Genomic DNA, 21,924 nt, shown 5'->3' with positions numbered 1-21,924 from the left:
CCCACTATTTTGTTGAAAATTTAACTATTTCGTAGAAAATGTAATTTTTTTAAATCCATATTTTGGTGTTAAAAAGTCAACTGCAGATGACTTTACAAAAAAAAGTTCATGAAATATTTTTTGGGTGAAAGTTCAAGTATCTGCATATAAATTTTACCTGTTGTGTTAAATTCATATCTTGGTGTTGAAAAGTCAACTGAAATATTTTTTGGATTAAAATTCAACTATTTTTTGATAATTTCTCCTTTTTATTTCAAAATTCATCGGTTATAAGAGAAATTTAATCTTCCTTGGATAAAAATGCAACTATTTGGTTGAAAATTCAACAATTTTATTGAAAAGTCATACTTTTTGGTTAAAAATGCAACTTTCTCGTTGAAAATTCAAATGTTTTATTAAAAATTTAACTATTTCGTAAAAAATTCACTGCTTTAAAATTAATATTTTGGTGTGGAAAATTGAAACGCAGTTGCCTTAAAAAAGGACTTCATGAAATCCTTTTTGAATGAAAGATTAACTATTATGTTCAAAATTCGTTTTTTTGTTGTTGAAAATACAAGTATCTTTGTAGAAAATTTACTTTTTGTTTAAATATCATATTTTTATGTTAAAAGTCAAACGAAATTTCATCTTTTTTTGGTTGAAATATCAACTATTACATTTTCTTGCTAAGAATTTATTTTTGTCGGTTAAGCATTTAATCATTTGTCGAAAACGCAAATATTTTGTTAAAAAGTCATCCTTTGTGGTAGAAAAGTCTTTTTTCGTTTAAATAAAATAAATCAATTAAAAAAATTTTTCATTTTTATCTGAAATATTGCCTCATTCCGCTTATAAAAGATCCTATGATAAAAATATTACAATATTGAAATGTTAGTATTTCAATGTTAATAGTCAAGGAAAATGACAAATTGATCAAAGAAAAATCAGGGCATTTTGAAAACGAAGTTTTCACACTGCAAACCTGTATTATCTTAAACAGGACAAATTTGCATTAGTTTCAAGTCCCATATGTTACTTTCAATAGATGTCAGGAATAAGGTTAACATTCCTTCACATTTTATTAAAAAATTATTTATGGAGATTTTGTTAACTTTCAAAAAAGGAAACATGAAATAAAATATTATGGTGATAAAATATTGCTTCTAACCTCAATCACGAAAATATCCCTTTAAAAAAACATCCCTTTTTTCAAATACGCGTTAAAACTCCCGCGCAAACCCACCGCCATGATTGGCCAATTTAAATTTTTCTCCCCAGTTCTACTCCGTAAAAAATTCCCAGGCCCTAGTAATTTTTTCTGCCACCCTGTTTGAAAACCTCCCCCTAGATTCCTAGCAATAAAATTTTATCGGGTGAATTCGCGACGTCTTTCCTAATCAGTCCCAATTCGTAAACAAAATCCCATTTTATCCGAAAATTTCCGGAAGTCTCATTTTTTTGAAAAGATGCAGTCCGCGGAAAAAATATTGAGTTTAAAGTGGAGCAGTTTTCCGTCCCAATTGGCGGTCTCAATGGACACATGTTACGAAAAACAACAGTTCGTTGACGTTTCTCTCGTTTGCAAGGACGGGACAATCCTCAAGTGTCACAAAATGGTCCTCGCGAACGCAAGTACATTTTTTTGTCGTCTGCTGGTTGCGAATGATCATCCACATCCGATGATAATTCTCCACGACATTGATGCCGATGATTTGAAAACAATCGTGAATTTCATGTATTGTGGTGAGATCCAAGTGGTGCAAAGTGAGGTTAGAAGACTTCTTAGAATCGCAAGTATTCTCGAGGTCACCGGACTCGTGCAAATGCAAACATCAGAAACCGGAAGTCCAGATTTGGAAAATCGAACTTTCGAAAACGCGAAAGTAGACCAGCAGAGAAGTCATAAAAACGGGCCGGAAATTAATTCAGGATTTAATAAAGTTGTCCCAGCTCCAAGATTTGATTCAAGTAGTACTAGGTTTGATTCTACTGGTCCTAGATTTGACACCGGTGCTCCTAGATTGGACTCTGCTGGTCCTAGATTTGACTCTAGTGGTCCTAGATTTGAATCCCCTGGTCCTAGGTTTGACAATAATGTTAGATTTGACCCGAATGGTGCTCGATTTGATAACAGTAGTGCTAGATTTGACCCCAATGGTCCTAGATTTGAAAATAACAATCCTAGACTTGATCCTAGTGGGAGATTTGACATAAATCAGAGATTTGATTTTAATCCGATCAGGTATGATTCGAATGCTTCGAATCAGCACAGATTTGATTCGGGCGGATTTCGATTTGATTCGAATACAGGGAGATTTCCACTCAATGCAATTAGATTTCCAAGGCGGGAAAATATGCTCATTAATCAAAGGAGGATGGAGGTTTTTAATCGCTCACAGGAATCGAGGAAGGAATTTATTCCAGGGGCTGAAGCGATTCAGACGAATCGGCTACGATTGGCTAAAGCTGGAATCGACATTCAAGAAGGCAATAATAAATTAATAAATCATGCTTTTTAATAGTTTTAATTCTGTTTTTTAAGGTTAAGTTTTCTTTTATGTTTGATAAAGAATGTGGAATTGAGTGTTTTTAATTTGTGGAAGTTAATAAAGTTGTTTTTGTTTTGCGTGATGTGATTTTAATTTTCTTCTTTTTTTCTCGCAATTTCTTTCATTCACTGCTCTGATGTGAGAAAATATGAGAAAAATGAAAATCTGAATTTGTTCCTTTTGTTTTTCACGTAATTAATGAAAAATCCCTGTTTGGATTATTCCGAATTTGAATATTTTCAAAATTGAGTTTTTTTAAATTTGATAACTCATAAATTTTGAGTCTTTCAAATTAAAAAAATCATACATTTTTACGAAAATAATATTTGATGCAATTTTAAATTTGATTTCCTTTAATTTTTGTTCCTTGAAATTGAAAATTTCGACTTCTGGATTAGGGAAGATCACCCTACAGTAAATAATCGTTAAGTAAAAGCACAAATATACCGAAAATAACTATTTCTAATTTTAAGTTATTAACATAAACAGAGCCCTAACTATTAATTAAATTAAATTAATTGCTTTACAAGCATTAGTATTTCAAACTACTGATGCTGTAGGAGCATTATCTATTGAAGGATGATCTTCCGTATTCTAAATTTTTCTTTCTTTTCATGTGCATGCATCTAAAGTCCCTTTCAAAGTTGAAAACGTCAAAAATTGTAAGGCTTTTGACACTGAGAATCTTAAAATCCGTTGTCTTAAATTTTGGCTTTTTAAAATGTTTAATCTTCATCTCTTTAAATTGTGTGGTTTTGAAATTTAGCATGGCCTAAATATTGTCTGCTGCCAAATATGGCATGTATCGAATTTTTAACCTTTTTAATTGTTTCTTAGACGACTTCGACTACAGATGCTTTTAAATTTTTACGATTAAACATCTGGAACTGTTTTCGTTCAGGAACGATTCCACTTTTACCTTTTTTAAATCTAGAAGTATGCAGCGTAAAATTCTAATGTGGTCAAATTTTTATATTTTTAATTATTGAATACTCATTTAATATTTTTAATTCTAACGGGTTTGTCTTTTAAAATATATTTTTTAAGATCATTTCATGTTAAAGCATTTAAAAATCTTAGGTGTTCCCAATTTGGAAAGTCAAATCTTAAAAAGCTGCAATTTTCCGATAATGAATTCTCTTTTGTTAAAGCTCTTTTGGCTTTAGCGAACACATTCTCATCACTTATCTTGTGCTTCGCACCCGATTTTGCCCAAAATGTCAAATTTTGTACATTATGATCAACATTTTTATGTCAAATATAATACATTTTTGATGTACCTCTGCCTGGTATTGGGTATTTAGATTTTACCAAATAAAGTACAAATTGTATTTATTATGATTACTTTAATAGGCATGGAAATAAAATAATGCATGGAAATTGAAAGTCTTATTCTTATTGCCTTATTTTTATAATTGAAAAAAAATCTTAATCTTGCTTTTTTACAATTAAACAAAAACTACGCTTCCTATCAAACAAATATTCGTAAAAAAATTGTAAATCTTTTTTGGTTGAATAAATGTTGTCTCGCTTATTCTCGTAGCTTGTATCGTTGTACTCAAATATAATTTTTTTATTTTCAATGTTATTTTTCAAAAATAAAACAAAAATTACTTTTCCCACAAAATAGTAATTCCTGAAAAATTTGCTATTCTTATTTGGGTGCACACTTTTTGTCAATGTACCCCTTTTCGTATCTTGCTTTGTTTTCCACAAAATGGAGTTATTGTTTTTTCATTAGTTTTTTTAGCGATATAAATTTGAATTTTCAATTTTTTGTCAGCAAAATTTAAAAATGGTTTGCACAATCTTGTAGAGCCTCGAAAAAGTAACGTTTTTCGTCTCTTGACTTTTTCCCATATCTCGCTTTGTTTGGCTTCAAATGTTAATTTTCGTTTGCTTTTTTTTATTTTGAAAATGATATAACATTGATAATTTACGTTTTATAAAAAAAACTAATTAGGATACATTTTTTGTATTTTGGTTTACTATAAATAGCTGTCGAATAAATTAAAAATATTAAAGAAAAGGTGGTCTCAAAAATTTTCAAAATGCTCTAACTTTTTATAATTTCTTCAAAAAAACCTGGTTAACGAACTCGTCTATTTCATATCCTTATCAATTGTGCCAAAGGGAAATACAATCGAATAAGTTCTTGAAATGTTACCGTGTTTGCAGACGACAACTACGACAGACAGACACCAAAGTAAAAACTATTTTTTCTGACTCAGGGTGTCTCAAAACGTCGACATTGGATGGAATCCGTGAAAGACATTTTTCACATAAAACTAATACCTTTTCATTAGGATGAGAATGTAAAAATTGAATAAACTAGTTAGATATTACAAAATTTGCAATTTCTACAGATGTTCTAATTTTCCCATTGCGAAATTTGGTTTCTCAAATTTGATACACCTTTGGAATTTAAAATTATGATTTAAAATGTGAACACTTCATCCTTCAAATCATTCTAATTTTTCCACTTTTAAATTTTAATGGCAAATTTTTGAAGTTTCAAAAATTTCAAACGATTATAATTTTGAACCTTTTCAAATTTTCAAAAAGTCTGACATTTTTATATAAAATTAATATCAATTGTATCCATTTTTATATCAAATTAAATAAAAATATAAAAAATACGGAAATTAAACATCTTTACATATTATTAAAGATCTTGAAGACAAACATATTGTTTAATATTGTAAAGTTTGTTTCCAGATTTTTTGCACTTTTGAATTAGCAATATTTCTAGTTTTTGAAAGTATTTGGATCGTAGAAGTTTTCTCAGTGCATTAGACTTCAATACAAATTAAAAACATTCAACATTTGTAAATTCACGAAATGTTACCTTTTGATAATTTGATGGCTCTTGAATTTAGATAATTATTAAACGATTTCATATTTATAGAGCTTTAAACCTTTATAGTTTTAAAATATAGAGCACCTCGTATTTTGTATGTTTGCAGAAATTTAGAACTAAATTTTTTTATATCTAATTTCTCACGATTCTGAATTTATTAATAATTAATAATAAATTAAAGAACACCTAAATAGAATTGATAAGGCTTATGAATTTTAACATCTTAAAAAAATAATGTCAACATCAAATCTTTTAATGAAAATCTTAAGGCTTTTAAATTTTAACTTCTTTAAAAATCGATGTAAAAACAAATACAATTACAGATATCTAAGGGATTGTCCATATATTACGTAACGCAATTTTCCTTCGATTCCCCTTCCCTATATGTAACGCTTTTTGCTATTTTTTAAATAGCTTCTTACCAACGTTAAGCTAGACCCCTCCTACACCCTAAAAGATTTATGTAATATATGGACGACCCTTAATTTAGAAATTTATCCAATATCCTTGCTATAATTCTCAATATTGAAACATTCTAAAATTATTTTATTTCTCAATTATTCAATTTTGCACATTGTTAAAGAGTATATATTGAAATTGAAACTTTCTTGAGTCTGGTTTCATCCGATATTTTAAACTGATTAACAGTTAAATAAAATCTAAATATTGTTGGATTGAAAGTTAAAAAAGAAATATTTCAATAAAGTAGTTCAACGTTTACCTAGGCAATTGAATTTTCAATTAGGAACGATCATTCTCCATCAAGATAGTTCAACTTTCAACTGAAGAGATGAATTTTTTAAACAAAAAGGATGTCCTTTTAACAAAATTGATGAATTTTCAACAAAATAATTGCATTTTTATGCATGAAAAAATAAAAATTTTACTAAAACAGGTGAATTTTTAAATCAAAAGACAAATTTAAAAAATAGTTACATTTTTATTTAAAAAATATTTCAGTTGACTTTTTAACCAAGCAGTTGCCTTTTTATCCAAGAAAGATGAAATTTTTATTAAAATAGATCAATTTTGAATTAAACAGACAAATTTTCAAAAAAATGTTTGAGTCTTAATCAAAAGATAAATCTTCTACGAAAATAGTGACATTTTCAATACCAAAATACGAATTTTCAACCAAAATAGAATTAGTTTAACAAGATTGTTAAATTTTTAAACAAAAATAAAATTTTTAACTTAAATAAATGATGAAATAATAAATAATAATATCTCAAGATATTATATCAGGGCTATCGCAAAACTTCATTAAAAATATTTTCTAATCCCTGACCAATTTTTTATTTTCCCCGCCCATTAATGATCCTAAACTTGTGACCTTTTTAACCTAGAATTTTTTTAACCTTTTTTCAAAATTATTGTTGGCTATAGGTTCGTTTGTCGTTCACCAGGTTTCCTTGGCGCGTAAAGTTAAATTCATATTAAATTTCTCCACGATTGCTTCAAGTTATGTGTTCCATTTGCGAATTTCCAAAAAATACGTGCATGAATGAAGGATCCCCCCCCCCCCCCCCCCCCCCCCTCATACCATAACAAGTCGTAAAAAAGCTCTTAACGTAATTTAAGAACAGCCCTTAAACTGTAACCAAACGGAGAAGCCGATTTGTTTAGTTTTTTGTACCCATAATCTAAAGAGTAGAAAGACTTCCTGTAAAGGCCGTTTTTTTTCGAAAAAATTCTATTTTTGCGTAATAATTAAAAGACATGGCCCGTGATACGCATATAAGAAGTGGAAATCTAAAAACCGATGTAGATCTGTTTAATCTACTGTATTTTTAGATATATAATAGAATACTAAACTTTTGCGATGGAGTTGTTATCGAGGTGCTGCTGATAGGGCGCATTTTTTCTTTCGATTATTACAAAAATATAATTATCTCTAAAAATTGCCTTTCACGGTCTTTCTACACTTTAAATCATGAATACAAAAAACTAGAAAAAATGACTTCTCCGATGGCCTCAATATATGATGTCCGATTTACCGATGATTTCCAGAAGGGGCCCTAAATTGATCCTCCAAACTACACACAAAACAATATTAATTTAATTTGTTGCGTTTCTGTCCGTACTTTGAATAAGCTTCAATGGAGTCAGGCGGTTATAGTTTTCTGTGATTCAATTCTACGCAATATTAAATTTGCCTTTTTATGAAATAATCCCAAAATTGTAAAAAAAAAAAAATTATTTTCCAGTGAGCCGACCGGGAACCAGTAAAAGTCCACAGGCCCAACCGTTTGGCCAAAAAAGAAGAGACTCCGATCCAGCAAATCCACTAAGTTGGACTCGAGTTCTGAATATGCTTTCCCGAGATAATCAGCTTCCAGTAAAAAAACTCTGCATGATGGATGAAGTCGAAATTTCTCCAAGCAGAACGCTTCCAACACCGATTCCATCAACGAGTCAATTTTCTCCCAGAGCTTCCAGCAGTTCCATGGAACCAGTCGAATTATTTATTAGAGACGACAATGAATTTTCCTTCGATTCAAGTGCGAAGCCAAACATCTGATCTTCACAGACTTCCAACGACAATAAAAATGAAGATTCAGTTGATATATCGGTTATCAAGTCTTTCGAAGCTGGAGTCGAAGAGGTGGAGGAAATCGATTTCGGACTTGAGATCGTCCCCCGATGGAAAATGAAAGCCGATGACTAGTTTCCTTTCGTTATAAAATTAAATTAAATTCAACAAATTCCCAAGACTGAATTTTTACAAAAACTAGACAATTTTTTATAAAGAGATTAATTTTTGCTCAAAAAATAAACACCGACCAATAAATTAATAAATTAACAAATGATAAACAATATTAATATAAACCTTAAACTCAAGATCAGAATTATTGCAACAAAATTTATATAATTCCTATAGTTGAATTGTAATTTAGTTTCCCTATTGTCTCGTGAAAGTTTTTCTACTACGTGTGGTTGTAAACTGTAAATATTTGAAGAAAAAAAACTAGGTTACGTGACGACTGTTAGGGGTTACTATGGAAACTTGAAATAGCCCTTTAGCAAGAATTAAGCTAAATTTCTATTCTATTGAATAATAGAAAATAAAAATAATAATGGGAGAGAATTTTGGAAGCGAGTTGACTTTGAATGAAAAGGAAAAGGCTTTGGAGAGTATTTTGCCGGATAAAAATGTCACGGAGGAGGAATTCCAAAATTTTATGTACCGTGTGACTGAAGTCGGTGAGTTCAATCAATCGAGGTTCAAACATTGATTTTGTTTTTTTATATTTTTGAAATAATTTGTAAGTTTGATACCACGGGATTTACAGTTCTTGAATTTTTTTCATTTTCAAACTGATAATGTATTTTTAATTCACTTAACTTCCTTTGAACTATTTTCAGTTCTTTTTATTATTTTTAATTCTTCTGAATGTCTTGAAATGCTGTTTAAAACTCTTTCAAATTCTTTTTTCAGGGTGGCCGCAAAATTTTTTCTAAATTTCCTGATTTTACCCTGACTAATTTTTCATTTTCCCTTACCATTAATATTTAAAGACCAAAACCCTAATAGTATTATCGCATTTTTAACGTAGAATCTTTCATAAATGGAATAATGCAATTTTAAAGAATTTTTGTATGACTTTCTTGTTCATTATTCTCAAGAATATCACAGCCTAATTTGCTTGGAAAAGAACAAAAAAGTGACCTAATTAAACCGAAAAAGTTACTAATATTTTTAATAATGTGACTATTATTCTTTTAAATTTAAAAGAAGTCGATGAAATTTATCAGAATTCCAAGTGAATTTTAACGAATTCAGGATAAAATTATGACTTCCAAACAACTCAAGTTAAAATCAAAAGAATTCAAATGAAGTGGAAAAAATGTTTAAAATCAAAACAATGCCACTGATTTCAGTAAATTCTGGAGTAGAATAATTGAGTTAACTTAGAAGAATTCAAGTGAATTAAAAAATTAATTACAAACTTCTTTTGAAATCTTTTAAAAGTTCCTGAAATGTTTCAAAGATTTGAAATATTTATAAATCTCGTAAAACGTTCTAAAATTCTTGCAAATATCTTGAAATCGTTTAAAATACCCTAAAACATTTCAAACCCTTTAAAATCTTTTCAAATTCCTTTGAAAATCTTAAAGCTGTGGAAAATTCCTTGGAATTTTTTTAAATACCCTAAAACCTTTGAAATCCCTTTAAATTATTGAAACCTATTATCCTTGTAATCTTTCAAAACATCCTAAAACATCTGAAATCCTTTGTAATCCCGTGAAACTTTCTAAACCCCTTAAAAATGCCTTGAAATATTCGGTGTAATCCTATAATATTTCAAATTCTATGAAACCCCATTAAATAACTGAAATCAATAAAAAAAATCCTTAGAATCTTTTAAAATACCTTAGAATATTTTTAATCCTTTCAAATCTTTTGAAGTTCCTTTGTAATTTATAAAGCTCTTGCAAATTCTTTGGAAATTTTGAAAATACCATTAAATCTTTAAAGTCCTATGGAATCACTTCAAATTATTGATATAATTTTTTTTAAAGTTATTATAATTACCCTAAGATATTTAAAGTCATCAAAAATGTTTGTAATCCCTTGAAATTTTCTAAAGTTCTCGAAAATCCCTTGGAATTCGAAAAAATACCCTAAAATCTTTCAAATTCTTTTAAATCTCTTCAAATTATTGAAATAGAATTAGATTATTGAAATAAATTGAAAATTCCTTGGAATCTTTTTCAGTAGCCTCATATCTTTAAAAAAATGTAATTAAGTGGAACCACTTTCAAATATTTGAAAATCTTTCAAATCCTACGAAATTCCTCAATAATTGCGAATAAATTCTGTAAAATCCATTAAAGTATTATAAAATTCCATGAAATTACATGAAATCTGTTATTTCCTGATATTCTAAAAAATTGATTAAAATACCGTGAGAGCTTTGAAAGTCCCTTAAAGTCATGGAAATTCTCGGGAATCTTATAAAATACCGCAGCATTTTTTTAAATACCCTAAAATATTTTAAAACAATTAAAATCTTTTGAAATTACTTCGAAGTATTTTTTAATTCTTTGGAATCTTTTGAACCGCTTGAAAATCCCTTGGAATTTTTACAAATACCATAAAATCCTTCAGAATACGTTTAAATTATTGAAATCTATAAAAAAATGCTTGGAATCTTTTAAAATACCGTACAATATTTCGTATCCTTTAAAATCCCTCGAAACTATTTAAACCTCTTAAAAATTCCTTGACATTTTTAAAATACCTTATAAAATCTTTAAAATGATCTGGAATTCTTTAAGATTATTGAAATATATTAAAAAATCCTTGGTATATTTTAAAATACCTTAAAATATTTCAATATCATTGCAACTTTTCAAAGCTTTTGAAAAGTTTTTTTGATTTTTGATAATACCCTCAAATCTTTAAAATAATTTGGAATTCTTTAAAATTATTGAAACCTATTAAAAGTTCCTTGAAATCTTTTAAAATTCCCTAAAACATTACAAATTCTTTTAAATCCCTTGAAACTTTTAAAAGATTTTGAAAAATCCTTAGAATTTTTGAAAATAATCTTATAAAATCTTTAAAGTCCTTTGGAATTCTTTAAAATTATTGAAATCTATAACAAATTCCTTGGAATCTTTTAAAATATTCCAAAACATTCCAAATTCTTTTAAATCACTTGAAACTCTTAAAAGCTCTTGAAAAATCCTTAGAATTCAAACAAATAATCTTATAAAATCTTTAAAGTCCTTTGGAATTCTTTAAAATTATTGAAATCTATAAAAAAATCCCTGGAATCTTTTAAAATACCCTACAACATCCCAAATTCATTTAAATCTCTGAAAACTTTTTAAATTTCTTGAAAAATCCTTAGAATTTTTAAAAACAATCCTATAAAATGTTTAAAGTTCTTTAGAATTCTTTTAAATTATTGAAACCTATTAAAAGTTCCTTGGAATCTGTGAAAATGCTCTAAAACATCCCAAATTCATTTAAATCTCTGGAAACTTCTTAAATCTCTTGAGAAATCCTTGGAATTAAAAAAAATACTCTGATAAAATCTTTAAAATCCTTTGCAATTCTTCAAAATGATTGAAATCTTTTAAAAATTCCTTGGAATTTGTTGAAATACTCTAAAACACCCCAAATTCTTTTAAATCCCTGGAAACTATTTTAAGCTCTTAAAAAATCCTTGAAATTTTTTTAAATAACCTAATAAAATTTTTTAAATCCTTTGGAATTCTTAAAAATGGTTGAAATAGATGACAAATTCTTTAGAATCATTCAAAATTCTCTAAAATATTTAATTGAATTCAAGGTGGCTGAAGTGATATACTCATGTAAAACAGTGTCTCTATGGGTGGCTTAAATTTTGCCGTTTTTTTTTAACTTCTGATTTAACCCTGACTTTTCCTGGCCAATGAAATACCCTGAGTTTTCCCTGATCCGCAGGAAGTCTGCTCCTTTCAATGTTTTGAATTCCTGGAATTCCAGGACTTCAGCGGAATTCGGAAAATTTTAATGAATTCAAAGAAATTCAGAGAAAATTAGAAATCTTCTGAATTCCAGGACTCCGGGGGAATTCGGAAAATTTCAATTATTTCAAAGAATTTCAGAGAAAATTATAAATCTTCTGAATTCCAGGACTTCAGCGGAATTCGGAAAATTTTAATGAATTTCAATGAATTTCAGAGTAAATTAGAAATCTTCTGAATTTCTCTGGATTCTTTACATTCGTGAAATGCCAGGACTTCAAAATAATGCAAGCTATTCGAGCAGTTCAGGGGAATTCAATGAATTTATTTTAGAAATTAAAAATCTGAGAGAATCCAAGGAATTCAAAGAACTCATAAGAATTCAAGTGGATTGAAAATAATTCAAAATACTATACTAAAGCAGGAGGTATTAATTACGAAACCTAAAACTAAAATTTACTCGTTTGGACGACTAAACTTTGGTCATTTTAGACGTACACCTCGAGAGAGATTCTTTTGTAACATGTAGATATGAAATTATTGTCTTTTGCAGAAAAAATTGTAAAAAAACTAGCGTCGTCCAATCTGAAAGAACAAGATCAAGGAATGGCGCTAGCGGACGAAATTTTGGACGGCAAGATCGAAAAACAAATAACCGAAGATGGAGAAATCCGCATAAAAGCGAATCGAACTTTAGTAAATCCTCGTTTGAAGGAGCCTGACGATCCCGAAAAAATGTCTCAAGGTAAGGGACCGTACTCAAATTACGTAACAGCTCAAGAGGGAGTGAGTACGTAATTTTTGGAAAGTCGCAAATTAAACAAATAACTAACAGTAGTCGAGGAGAAATTTAATATTAATTTTAATTTACGCACCAAAGAAACTTAATGGGTGAAAAACGAACCTAGCCAACAACAATTTTGAAAAAAGTCAGAATATTTTATTGTTCAAGGAAAAATAAGGGATTAAAAAAAAATCTTGCGAAAATCAGGGAATTTCTATAACTTTAAAAATTAACTGTTAAGAAGAATAAATTTAAAATTATTTTATTCCATTCAAAAAAGATTCTAGGTTAAAAATTTTACAGGTTAAATATTCTAGTCTTCGAACATTAATGGCCAAGAAAATTGAAAAATTAGTCAGGGGAAAATTAAGGAATTTTTAAAATAAAGTTTTCGGTAACCCCGATATACTATTCTTGTCACTAATTTGTCTTCTATGTTATCTCTTTTCTTTATTTGCAGTTGTTTCCTTCTGAAGAATATCTTTTCGGTTATGAATTTTATTATTTGTTTAAAAATTCAACAAATTTGTTAAAAAGTCATCCTTTTTGGTTGAAATTAAACTGTTTTGCTTGAAAGTCAACTTTTTGTTCAAATTCAACTAATTCATGAAATATTTACTTTTTGTATAAAATTAATATTTTGGTGTTGAAAATTCAACTTAAATATTTTATTTTAATTTTAAATTTGTCTTTTTAATGAAAAAAACCATATATTTTAGTAGATATTGCATCTTTCTTGGATAAAAATGCAAACTATTTGCTTAAAAATTCAACTTTTTTTTAAGTCATCCTTTCTGGATAAAAATTCAACTGCTTTCTTGAAAATTCATTTTTTTTTAATTTTCTATTTCGTAGAGAATTTACTTTTTGGCTTAAAATTCATATTTTGGTATTGAAATGTCAACTGAAATCTTTTTTGGTTGAAAATTAATCTATTTTAATAGAAATTTCATCTTTCTTGGATAAAAATACAACTATTTGGTCAAATATTCAACAATTTTGTTTAAAAGTCCTTTTTCTTGGATGAAAAATCAACTATTTTCTTAGAAAATTTACTTTTTTGCTTAAAATTCTTATTTTGGTTTGGAACCGTCAACTGAAATCTTTTTTGGTTGAAAATTAAACTTTTTTTCATTTCTCTTTTTAAATAATAAATTTCATCTATTTTCGTAGAAATTTCATCTTTCTTGGATACAAATACAACTATTTGGTTAAATATTCAACAATTTTGTTTAAAAGTCATCATTTTTTGTTGAAAATAAAACTGTTTTTTTGTTGTTGAAAATTCCATTGTTTTTTTTTTTAAATTGAACTACTTCGTAGGGAATTTACTATTTTAAAACTCATATTTTGGTGTTGAAAATTTCACTGCAGTTCACTGAAAAGAAAAAGATTTCATGAAATCTTTTTTGGATGAAAATTCAACTATTATGTTGAAAAACCGCCTTTTTGGGTTGAAAATTCAAGATTCTGCGTAGAAAATTTACTTGTTGTTTGAAATTCATATACTGCTGTTGAAAAGTAAACTAAAATCTTTTTGGATGAAAATTCAAATATTTTTTGAAAATTTGCCTTTTTAATTTTAAAATTCATCTAATTTAGTAGAAATTGCATCTTTCTTGGATAATAATTCAACTATTTGGTTGAAAATTGAACAATTTTGTTGAAATTATTACTTGTTTAAAATTCATATTTTTCTGTTGAAAAGTCAACTGAAGCTTTTTTTAGATGAAAATTATACTATTTTTGTGAAAATTTGTCTTTTTTGTTTATAAATTCATCTGTTTTAGTAGAAATGTCATCTTCCTCGGACAAAGATGCAATTGCTTGGTTGAAAAACTGCTTGAGGATTCAACTATTTTATTTGAACCGCTTTGTTAAGAAATCATTTTTTGCTGAAGATTTATATTTTTAGTTGAAAATTCATGTCTTTAGTTCCAAGTTGAACTACTTTGTGGGAACTGATTATTTTTAATTCAACTGCATAGGTAAAAATTGAATTACTTTGTTGATCATTTTATTTTAATTTAGGTTTAAAATTGAACTTTTTGTTGAAAATTAATTCTTCTTTTTTTTTTCGCTGAAAATTCATATTTTCTGGTTGAAAATTTAATTTTTATACAGAAAATTCGTCTTTTGGCTTGACGATTCATCAGGTGAACTTTTTGTTTTGTTTTGTGACTGCAAAGTATTTATTTGATGAAAATTCGTCTTTTTGGTTTTAAAATTCATTTTTTAAAATGAAATTTCATTTTTTTGGTTGAAATATCAACTTTTTCGTTGAGAATTTATCTTTTTAGGTTGAAAGTTAAATTATTTTGTTGGAAACTTAAGTAAATATTTGGTTAAAATTCATCTTTTATACTAGGAAAGTTATAAATATTTTTTATGTTTAAAATGGGTAAATAAATTTTGAAACTTTCCGTTTTTATTTGAAATATTGATTTATTCCCTGTATAAAGAATTCGTTACAGGGTCCTATACGATTAAAACCTACTTTTTTATACAGGAAAGACCTTCATATAAATGAACCAATCCTTTTTTTCTTTTCTTTTTTAATAGAGGGCTTTATGAAGAGCGTGGAAAGGGACGCAAAGCATCGAGCAGAGGACAGGAAAGCAAGATACGAACGAGCAGATACTTATAAACGAATAGGAAACGGGGCTTTCAAACAAGGAGATTATGAGAAAGCTTTAACTTATTTCACTAAAGCTATAGAATATCGAAAGGACTCTTCAGTTTTATGGAACAACAGGGCCTTGACTTATATGCAACTAAAAAAATTCAAAAAAGCTCTGAATGATTGCGAGTGGGCTTTAAAAGTCAACGAATCTAATCTTAAGTCATTGTTGAATAGTGCGAAGTGTTACGAGAAGCTCAACAATCAAGAAAAAAGGAAGCAATTTATTGATCTGGCTAGAGAAAGAAATCCAGAGTTTACTAATTACATAAACGGTAATTGATTTTTATACATTCAGCAGAATAGAATATATAATTGATGTCGGGGTGAAAGTTTCAATTTTTGACCAATCTCTATAGGCCAAACAATTAAGGCGACTTTTTTGTATGCAGAGTTTTTGTTGCCAAAAAATAATATAAAATTAAGATTTAAAAATATTGTGTTTGAAGTTAGAATTTTTCTGAAACTACGCAAAATGTACGTTTTTTCTTATTTGATGAATTGCGTTTTTTAAAAGTGAAAGTGTAGTGACTGAAATATATTCAAATGTAATCAAAGAAACATGCCGCTATTTTTTTGTATTATAAAAAGTTTGTTTCGTGATCAGAAAGGTGTGAGAATCGCTCAAAAAAGGCAAATATCCTGATTTTTATTAAGAAAGAAATTTCGAAACAATTTTTTTTTATCTAAGTAATTGCATTTTTCTTCAGGTGAGCTAGATGCAATTTTAACCCTGAAATTTTAAATTAATTTTGTTTAAAAAAATGTACAATAATGAACCAATGAAAAAAAGTTTTTTGTAGCATTTTCAAAAGTGTCTAACTTTAACCCAATTTTTTAAAATTGATAATTTTACATTATTTTCCAGTAGCACCACTCTACTTAGAATAAATTCGCCAGCATTGGTTGAAAAAACGAAAGTTTGTCAAAAACTTTTAAAACTTTATTATTTCCTATATCAATATTATCTCAGAAAAGAGAAAGACGCAGTTTTTCCGAATTTTTCAACTTTTCTATTACGGCGAGGAAATACTCAATTAAATTCAACAGAAATAACTATGTATTTAAAACATTTATTATTAATTATAACAATATTCGCTTAGAATAATACTAGAAAGTTGTATTTTTTCTCAATTTTTTACTTACAGTGAGGTAATAATTAATATAATTGTTTAAACAAACTATTATTGTTTATAACTATCCTCTCTTATAGCAATACTAGATTATGGCGTTTTTTATGTACTTTTCTAATTTTTGTCCACTTTTAACTTGGAAATTTTAGTCAGGAACAATCAATTTCAAAAAAAAAGGCTCTCAGTAACTACTTTAAGGAAAACTTACATTTAATACCATCCATATAAAAATGTAAATAATATTTCAAACATCTGTTTTATTTCAGAAAAATATATTGACAAAAAAGAAAAGATTGCTAAAAAATTATTATCTCTAATATTTATTTATTATTTTTAAAAAGCTAAATTAAAATTTTCAGAAAAACTACAACTTTCTAGTAATTATCTAAGAGAAGATATTTATAAATAATAATGAATTCTTTAAACATATATCTTTGTTAACTTGTATAATTATTACAAAGATAAATGGAAAGAGGACAAAAAGTTCAATATGTCACAAAAAACCGTAACTACCTGGAATTAATAAAGAAGTTATAAACAATAATAATTGGTCTAAACAATTATTATGTTTGCTAAATTTCATGAACTATTTTCTTACATGAGGTGAAATGGACAAAAAGTTGAAATTTTCAGAAAACCCGAAACTTTCTAACATCACTCGAAGAGAATATTATTAAAAATAATAATAAATTGTTCAAAGAAAATTTTTTGTAAGCTTGAATTAATTATTACCACACTCTAATTGAAAAGTGGATAAAAAGAGTAAAATTTAAAAAAAACTGCAACTTACAAGCATTGTTCTAAACGAATATTATAATAAATAATAATAAATAAATAAATAATAAAAATTCGGAAAAAACAGACACTTTCTAACTCTATTCTAAAAGTGAATGGCTAAAAACAATAATACCTTTTTAAACAGTTTATTTAATCATATAATCATCTTTGGAAAGTATTAATTTATGTATGAGAAAAAATTTGTTTTTAAAAAATCACACAAAAATCATAATTAGCGCCAAAACATTGGTGGTATTTTTAATTATAAAATTTAATAATTTTTAGCCTTAAATGATTAATATTGAGGTTATTTAAGTTGACAGACCTAAAAATAAAAATTGTTCTTTTTATGGGTTTCATTTCAAAAATTTACAATTTAAAATGTTTTTCATTTACCGATTGTCCATTTATTGGAAATCTAAAATAAGTTTGAATTTTGAATGGTTAAATTCATTAAATGAAATTATCAATATTAGCACATTAAATTATTCGTTTTGGAAAAGTTTTCAACCTAAAATTGTTGAATTATTAAGGGTTTTCATTAAAAATAAAGGAATTGTACAATCTGAAAGTATTTACGGACAGAGAATTCGATATTTTTCAATTTTAAAACCTAGTATTTTCAAAATGCCTGATTTTATTAAATTTTTTTACGATTTCGACTCAAATTGTTTTAATTGATAAGGCTCTGTGTTTAATATTACTATAAATTTGCTAAACTTCCAAATTTAAAAACAAGGTTTTAGCGCACTTTTTAACTTACAAAGTGTTTAGAGTTGAATAATTTATATTTATCGTTTAAAATTCAAAATCATTTTAATCGAAAGCTTTAAATCGTTTGAAAGTGAAGAATTAATTTAATTTTTTTTATAATAACAAATAACAATTTTTAATTGCAGGTTAAAAAAAAAGTTTTATTAATTTATACTCAACTCAACTTTGTTTTGCGATTTCATGCAAGTAACGTAATTTTTTAGCACTTAGGTAATCAGGGGCCTGAAATATGTTATAAATTTGTTTAATAAACCACACCAGAATCTAGATAAATAACGCAAATATTAATTTTCTTGCAGATTTCGAGAAAGAACTTACAAAATCGAAAAACATAGTGGAATCAAATGAGAAATCAAAACCAGACGATCAACAAGCTTTCAGCGACTGCTAATTACTAGACAGTATTAAGAACGATTCATTTATTTACAAATTAGATAAAGATAATAAACTTTGTGGATGTTTAACAATACATACATACGAGCAACTTCCGTTTAAATTTCTTTTTAAATTTAAATCTGGTCATAATCTCGTCGCATTTTTTTCCTTAAGTTCGGATAAGGACCTCGGCTCGTGGATGAAAACCATACATTCAATTCCCTAAAAATATATAAAAAAATGGAAAATTATGAATTGGCAATAGAACGGTTTGTTTTCAACTTGCGTCTCTGATCGAATTTTAGTATTCCATAAAAGTTGCCGAACCGTACCACCTTTTCAGCTGCAACATTTTTTTCTTATCAGACAATATCTTAGTTTCAGAATTTCACAACACTAAAAATATATACTCGTGCGATTATTATTTTCCTTTTTAACATAGTTTTTAAACTAATATTGATTTAAAAAATTTATTTCATAACATCTCTTATTTAAAATAACATAAATCAAATTTCCAACAAAATAGATAAATTTGTAATTAAATAGTTGAATTTTCAACCAAATAAATGAATTTTTAACCAAATATTGAATATTAAACAAAAAAATGAACTTTCAATCAAGGAAATTAATTTTCTGTCAACAAATACGAATTTAAAACGAAATAGTTAAATTTGCAAATAAAATAATGAATTTTTAAAAACAATTAATATTCATAACTTTAATTTGAAAATTTAACTATTTTGTTTAAAATTCGTTTTAAAACAAATAGTTAAGTTTTCAAATAAAATTATGAATCTTTAAAAAGTGAATTCTTAACAAACAAAAAAAGATGAATTTTCAACAAAAAAGGTAAAAGTTGATATTGTATTAAAAAAAGATTGAATTTTAAATCAAAAACAGTTTAAATCAACAGTTGCATTTTTGTATCAAAAATAGATTCAATATTTACCGATTGTCTAGAAAAACTAGGAACTTTAATACGAAAATATGATTTTTCAACAGAAATATTAATTTTCAATAAAATAATTGAATTTTATGGTGAAAAGTACAATCATAACATAAAATTGTTCCAAAAATTGCTATCTTCTTTAAAATCAAATTATTGTTTAAATTAAAATTATCAATTTTTAGTATAAAACGCCAATAAAATAAAAAATTTTACTAAAATGGTGAATTTAATGTGTCTGAATGATATAATCAGAAAAATCTGACTCATTTTTTTATTAATAGCAATATCAGCTTTCGAAAACAAAAATAACAAACATAAAAAAAACACTGTTTCAAGTTATAAACCGTCTTTTGCATTTAAGGCCATGCGACGAGAGGGTCACGTGACCAAACCTGGTCTTCGATTTTTCTTTCCCAACTTACGTCTAAACGAAATGAGATATCGCTCTGAAAGTTTAGGAAATGAAAGAGGAGGTCATAAAGTCCATGTCTCTGCTTTGTTCCGGTAGAAATTTCGAGAAAATTTTTTTTGAAGAAAATGCCAGTGGAAGTTTTCCTTCCCAACTTACGTCCACATGGAATAAGATATCGTGTTAAAAATTTGGCACGATAAATAGAAGGCATGCAAGAATTTGTCTCTGGTCCTAAATAATTAGAATAGTGAAAAAAGTTTTTTTTTTTTATTTTAATTTTGGAGAAATACCGATCGTGCTGTGGTCAAACCCTGCAAGCATGGACATAGGAAACAAGGGACTAGGCATGCCATTGCGGGGGTGATGCAATGAGGAGGGAGGTCCGCCATCTTTTGATGTCCCGCGACAAACATGGCAGTGTCCACATGTTTATATTTTCATGCATAGTTTTTCGGCAAAAATGCTCGTGCGCATAATCAAATGACACATCGTAAGATGGCGGCTCTCCCCATGGACTAGGGGACTAGGCATGCGGGGTTGAATCCACGGGAGGGGGGGGGGGGGAAATCCATGAGTGGGGAGAGCCGCCATCTTACGATGTGCCATTTGATTGCGCGCGAGAATTTTCGCCGACAAACTGTGCCTGAAAATATAAACATGTGGGCGCTGCCATGTTTGTCGCGGGACATCAAAAGGTGGCGGACCTCCCCCCTCATTGCATCACCCCCGTAATGGCATGCCTAGTCCCTTGTTTCCTATGTCCATCGTTAGAAGTCAAACTTCTGCTGTAAAACCTAAATATGTCCGTCGATAATCATTATTCGCATAAATAAACTTTTTTCTTCCTCCAACTTTTTGCAAGGCCACAAACGATCCTTTAACATTTATTAACATTTTCCGAAAAAAATTTCCGCGTTATTTAAACTTTTATTTTTCGATATGGGTGAAAAAATATTGATCTTAGAACTGACTTGATCAGCTGTTACACTCATCACATGGCCTTAATAAAATAATCAATTTCCAATTAAAAACCTTAACATAACCTTAAATTGTTTCAAAGTTGTAATCTTATTTAAACAAAAATCATTTCATTTAATTCTAATAATTTTTGTTTGGAAACAACAATTTCAAGTGAAACCGGTGAATAAACACACCAAAATAACCCATAGTTGTTGGAAAATTGTAAACCTTCATTGAAATCTAATGATTTTGTATTAAAAATACTATAATTAATCTTGTTTTAAAATACCAATTTTTGGTATAAAATGATAACGTAACCTAAAATTGTTAAAACATTATGAACCTTTAATGGATAATGAGTTTTGTTTAAAAATTACAATTTCCGGTAAAAACACTAGTAAAACCGAAAAATGTCAATTTGTTTGACAAATTTTTAATCTTTGAAATATAATCATTTTTTATTAAAAATTACTATTTCCAGTGTATAAAGCTAACACAATCTAATATTGTTCGAAATTAGGATTATTTTAATTTAAAATTGCTAATTTTCGATCAAAAGAAAAACTAACACATTCAAAAATTTTAAGACTTCAGAAACTTTCATGATTTTATATTAAAATTGTTTTTTTTTTTAATAATAATTTCCAGTGAAAAGTACTAACATAAAACATGTATAATATTTTCAATAATTTATTCACAGTTTCCAATGGTTTTTCTTATAAAAAGGGATTACTTTTCAATTTAATTTTCAAAATTTCACATTTAAGATATAAAAAAATTTCAAGTGATGAAAATCTTATGAGGTTTTCAGCCGCAATAATTGCGAAATTTTCCAGAGAAATCGCTACACCACTTTTTTTAGATAGAATTTTTTGCATGACATTGTTTGCTAGAGAATAATTATAGAAAAAAATGTTGTTTTTTTTCTATGAAAGAAAAATAGTAGCATATTTCTTTGGTATAATGCGAATAAATACCAGGTCTGATATACTCCATTTTTTAAAAACCAAAAATGTGTTTTTTGCGCATTTTCGAAAATGCATAAATCATAACATCCAAAGTTTATTTATAATTTTTTTCTGTTCACTATCGAAAACTGAAAATACAAATTTCCTTGGTTTTCGAACAAAAGGGGGAGGGTCGGTAAGGCCGGTTTTTGGCCTAATTTATTTTTGGACCAAAAAATCTGAAAAAATCATGGTAGTATCTTATAAGTATCCCGAGTCG

General features: G+C 27.7%; 4 protein-coding genes across 4 annotated transcripts in view; 2 read left to right on the top strand and 2 right to left on the bottom strand.

Moving 5' to 3' along the window:
- Positions 1-1,231, bottom strand: part of LOC117179154 (putative serine protease K12H4.7) — a 17,748-nt gene extending 16,517 nt beyond the window's left edge. Inside the window, exon 1 of the mRNA XM_033370855.1 lies at positions 1,226-1,231. Coding sequence (XP_033226746.1) covers positions 1,226-1,231 — 6 coding nt within the window. The remainder of the gene's footprint in view (positions 1-1,225) is intronic.
- Positions 1,232-1,347: 116 nt separating this feature from the next.
- On the top strand, positions 1,348-8,127 carry LOC117179150. Its single transcript, XM_033370842.1, has 3 exons — positions 1,348-2,492; positions 4,710-4,737; positions 7,599-8,127. The coding sequence occupies exons 1-3, from the start codon at positions 1,449-1,451 to the stop codon at positions 7,910-7,912; spliced, it is 1,386 nt and encodes a 461-aa protein (XP_033226733.1). The 5' UTR covers positions 1,348-1,448; the 3' UTR covers positions 7,913-8,127.
- A 119-nt stretch (positions 8,128-8,246) lies between these two features.
- LOC117183147 (tetratricopeptide repeat protein 12-like) lies at positions 8,247-18,490 on the top strand. Its single transcript, XM_033376360.1, has 4 exons — positions 8,247-8,595; positions 12,407-12,598; positions 15,200-15,592; positions 18,301-18,490. The coding sequence occupies exons 1-4, from the start codon at positions 8,469-8,471 to the stop codon at positions 18,390-18,392; spliced, it is 804 nt and encodes a 267-aa protein (XP_033232251.1). The 5' UTR covers positions 8,247-8,468; the 3' UTR covers positions 18,393-18,490.
- LOC117183140 (UPF0415 protein C7orf25 homolog) overlaps positions 18,406-21,924 on the bottom strand; it is a 20,566-nt gene continuing 17,047 nt past the window's right edge. The window contains exon 4 of the mRNA XM_033376346.1: positions 18,406-18,598. Coding sequence (XP_033232237.1) covers positions 18,521-18,598 — 78 coding nt within the window. The 3' untranslated portion in view covers positions 18,406-18,520. The remainder of the gene's footprint in view (positions 18,599-21,924) is intronic.

The sequence above is a fragment of the Belonocnema kinseyi genome, chromosome 1 (genome assembly GCF_010883055.1).
Source record: "Belonocnema kinseyi isolate 2016_QV_RU_SX_M_011 chromosome 1, B_treatae_v1, whole genome shotgun sequence".
Taxonomy (NCBI): domain Eukaryota; kingdom Metazoa; phylum Arthropoda; class Insecta; order Hymenoptera; family Cynipidae; genus Belonocnema; species Belonocnema kinseyi.
The sequence above is the reverse complement of the archived record's forward strand: the minus strand, read 5'-3'. Positions and strand labels throughout refer to the sequence as shown.

Excerpts from the sequence above, each read along its gene's own strand:
- LOC117179150 (XM_033370842.1), top strand. The coding sequence starts at position 1,449 with ATGCAGTCCGCGGAAAAAATATTGAGTTTAAAGTGGAGCAGTTTTCCG. Across the intron at positions 2,493-4,709 it reads ATAATAAATTAATAAATCAT|ACGACAACTACGACAGACAG; the intron begins GCTTTTTAATAG and ends CCGTGTTTGCAG. Across the intron at positions 4,738-7,598 it reads TACGACAGACAGACACCAAA|TGAGCCGACCGGGAACCAGT; the intron begins GTAAAAACTATT and ends ATTATTTTCCAG.
- LOC117183147 (XM_033376360.1), top strand. The coding sequence starts at position 8,469 with ATGGGAGAGAATTTTGGAAGCGAGTTGACTTTGAATGAAAAGGAAAAG. Across the intron at positions 12,599-15,199 it reads TCCCGAAAAAATGTCTCAAG|AGGGCTTTATGAAGAGCGTG; the intron begins GTAAGGGACCGT and ends CTTTTTTAATAG. Across the intron at positions 15,593-18,300 it reads GTTTACTAATTACATAAACG|ATTTCGAGAAAGAACTTACA; the intron begins GTAATTGATTTT and ends ATTTTCTTGCAG.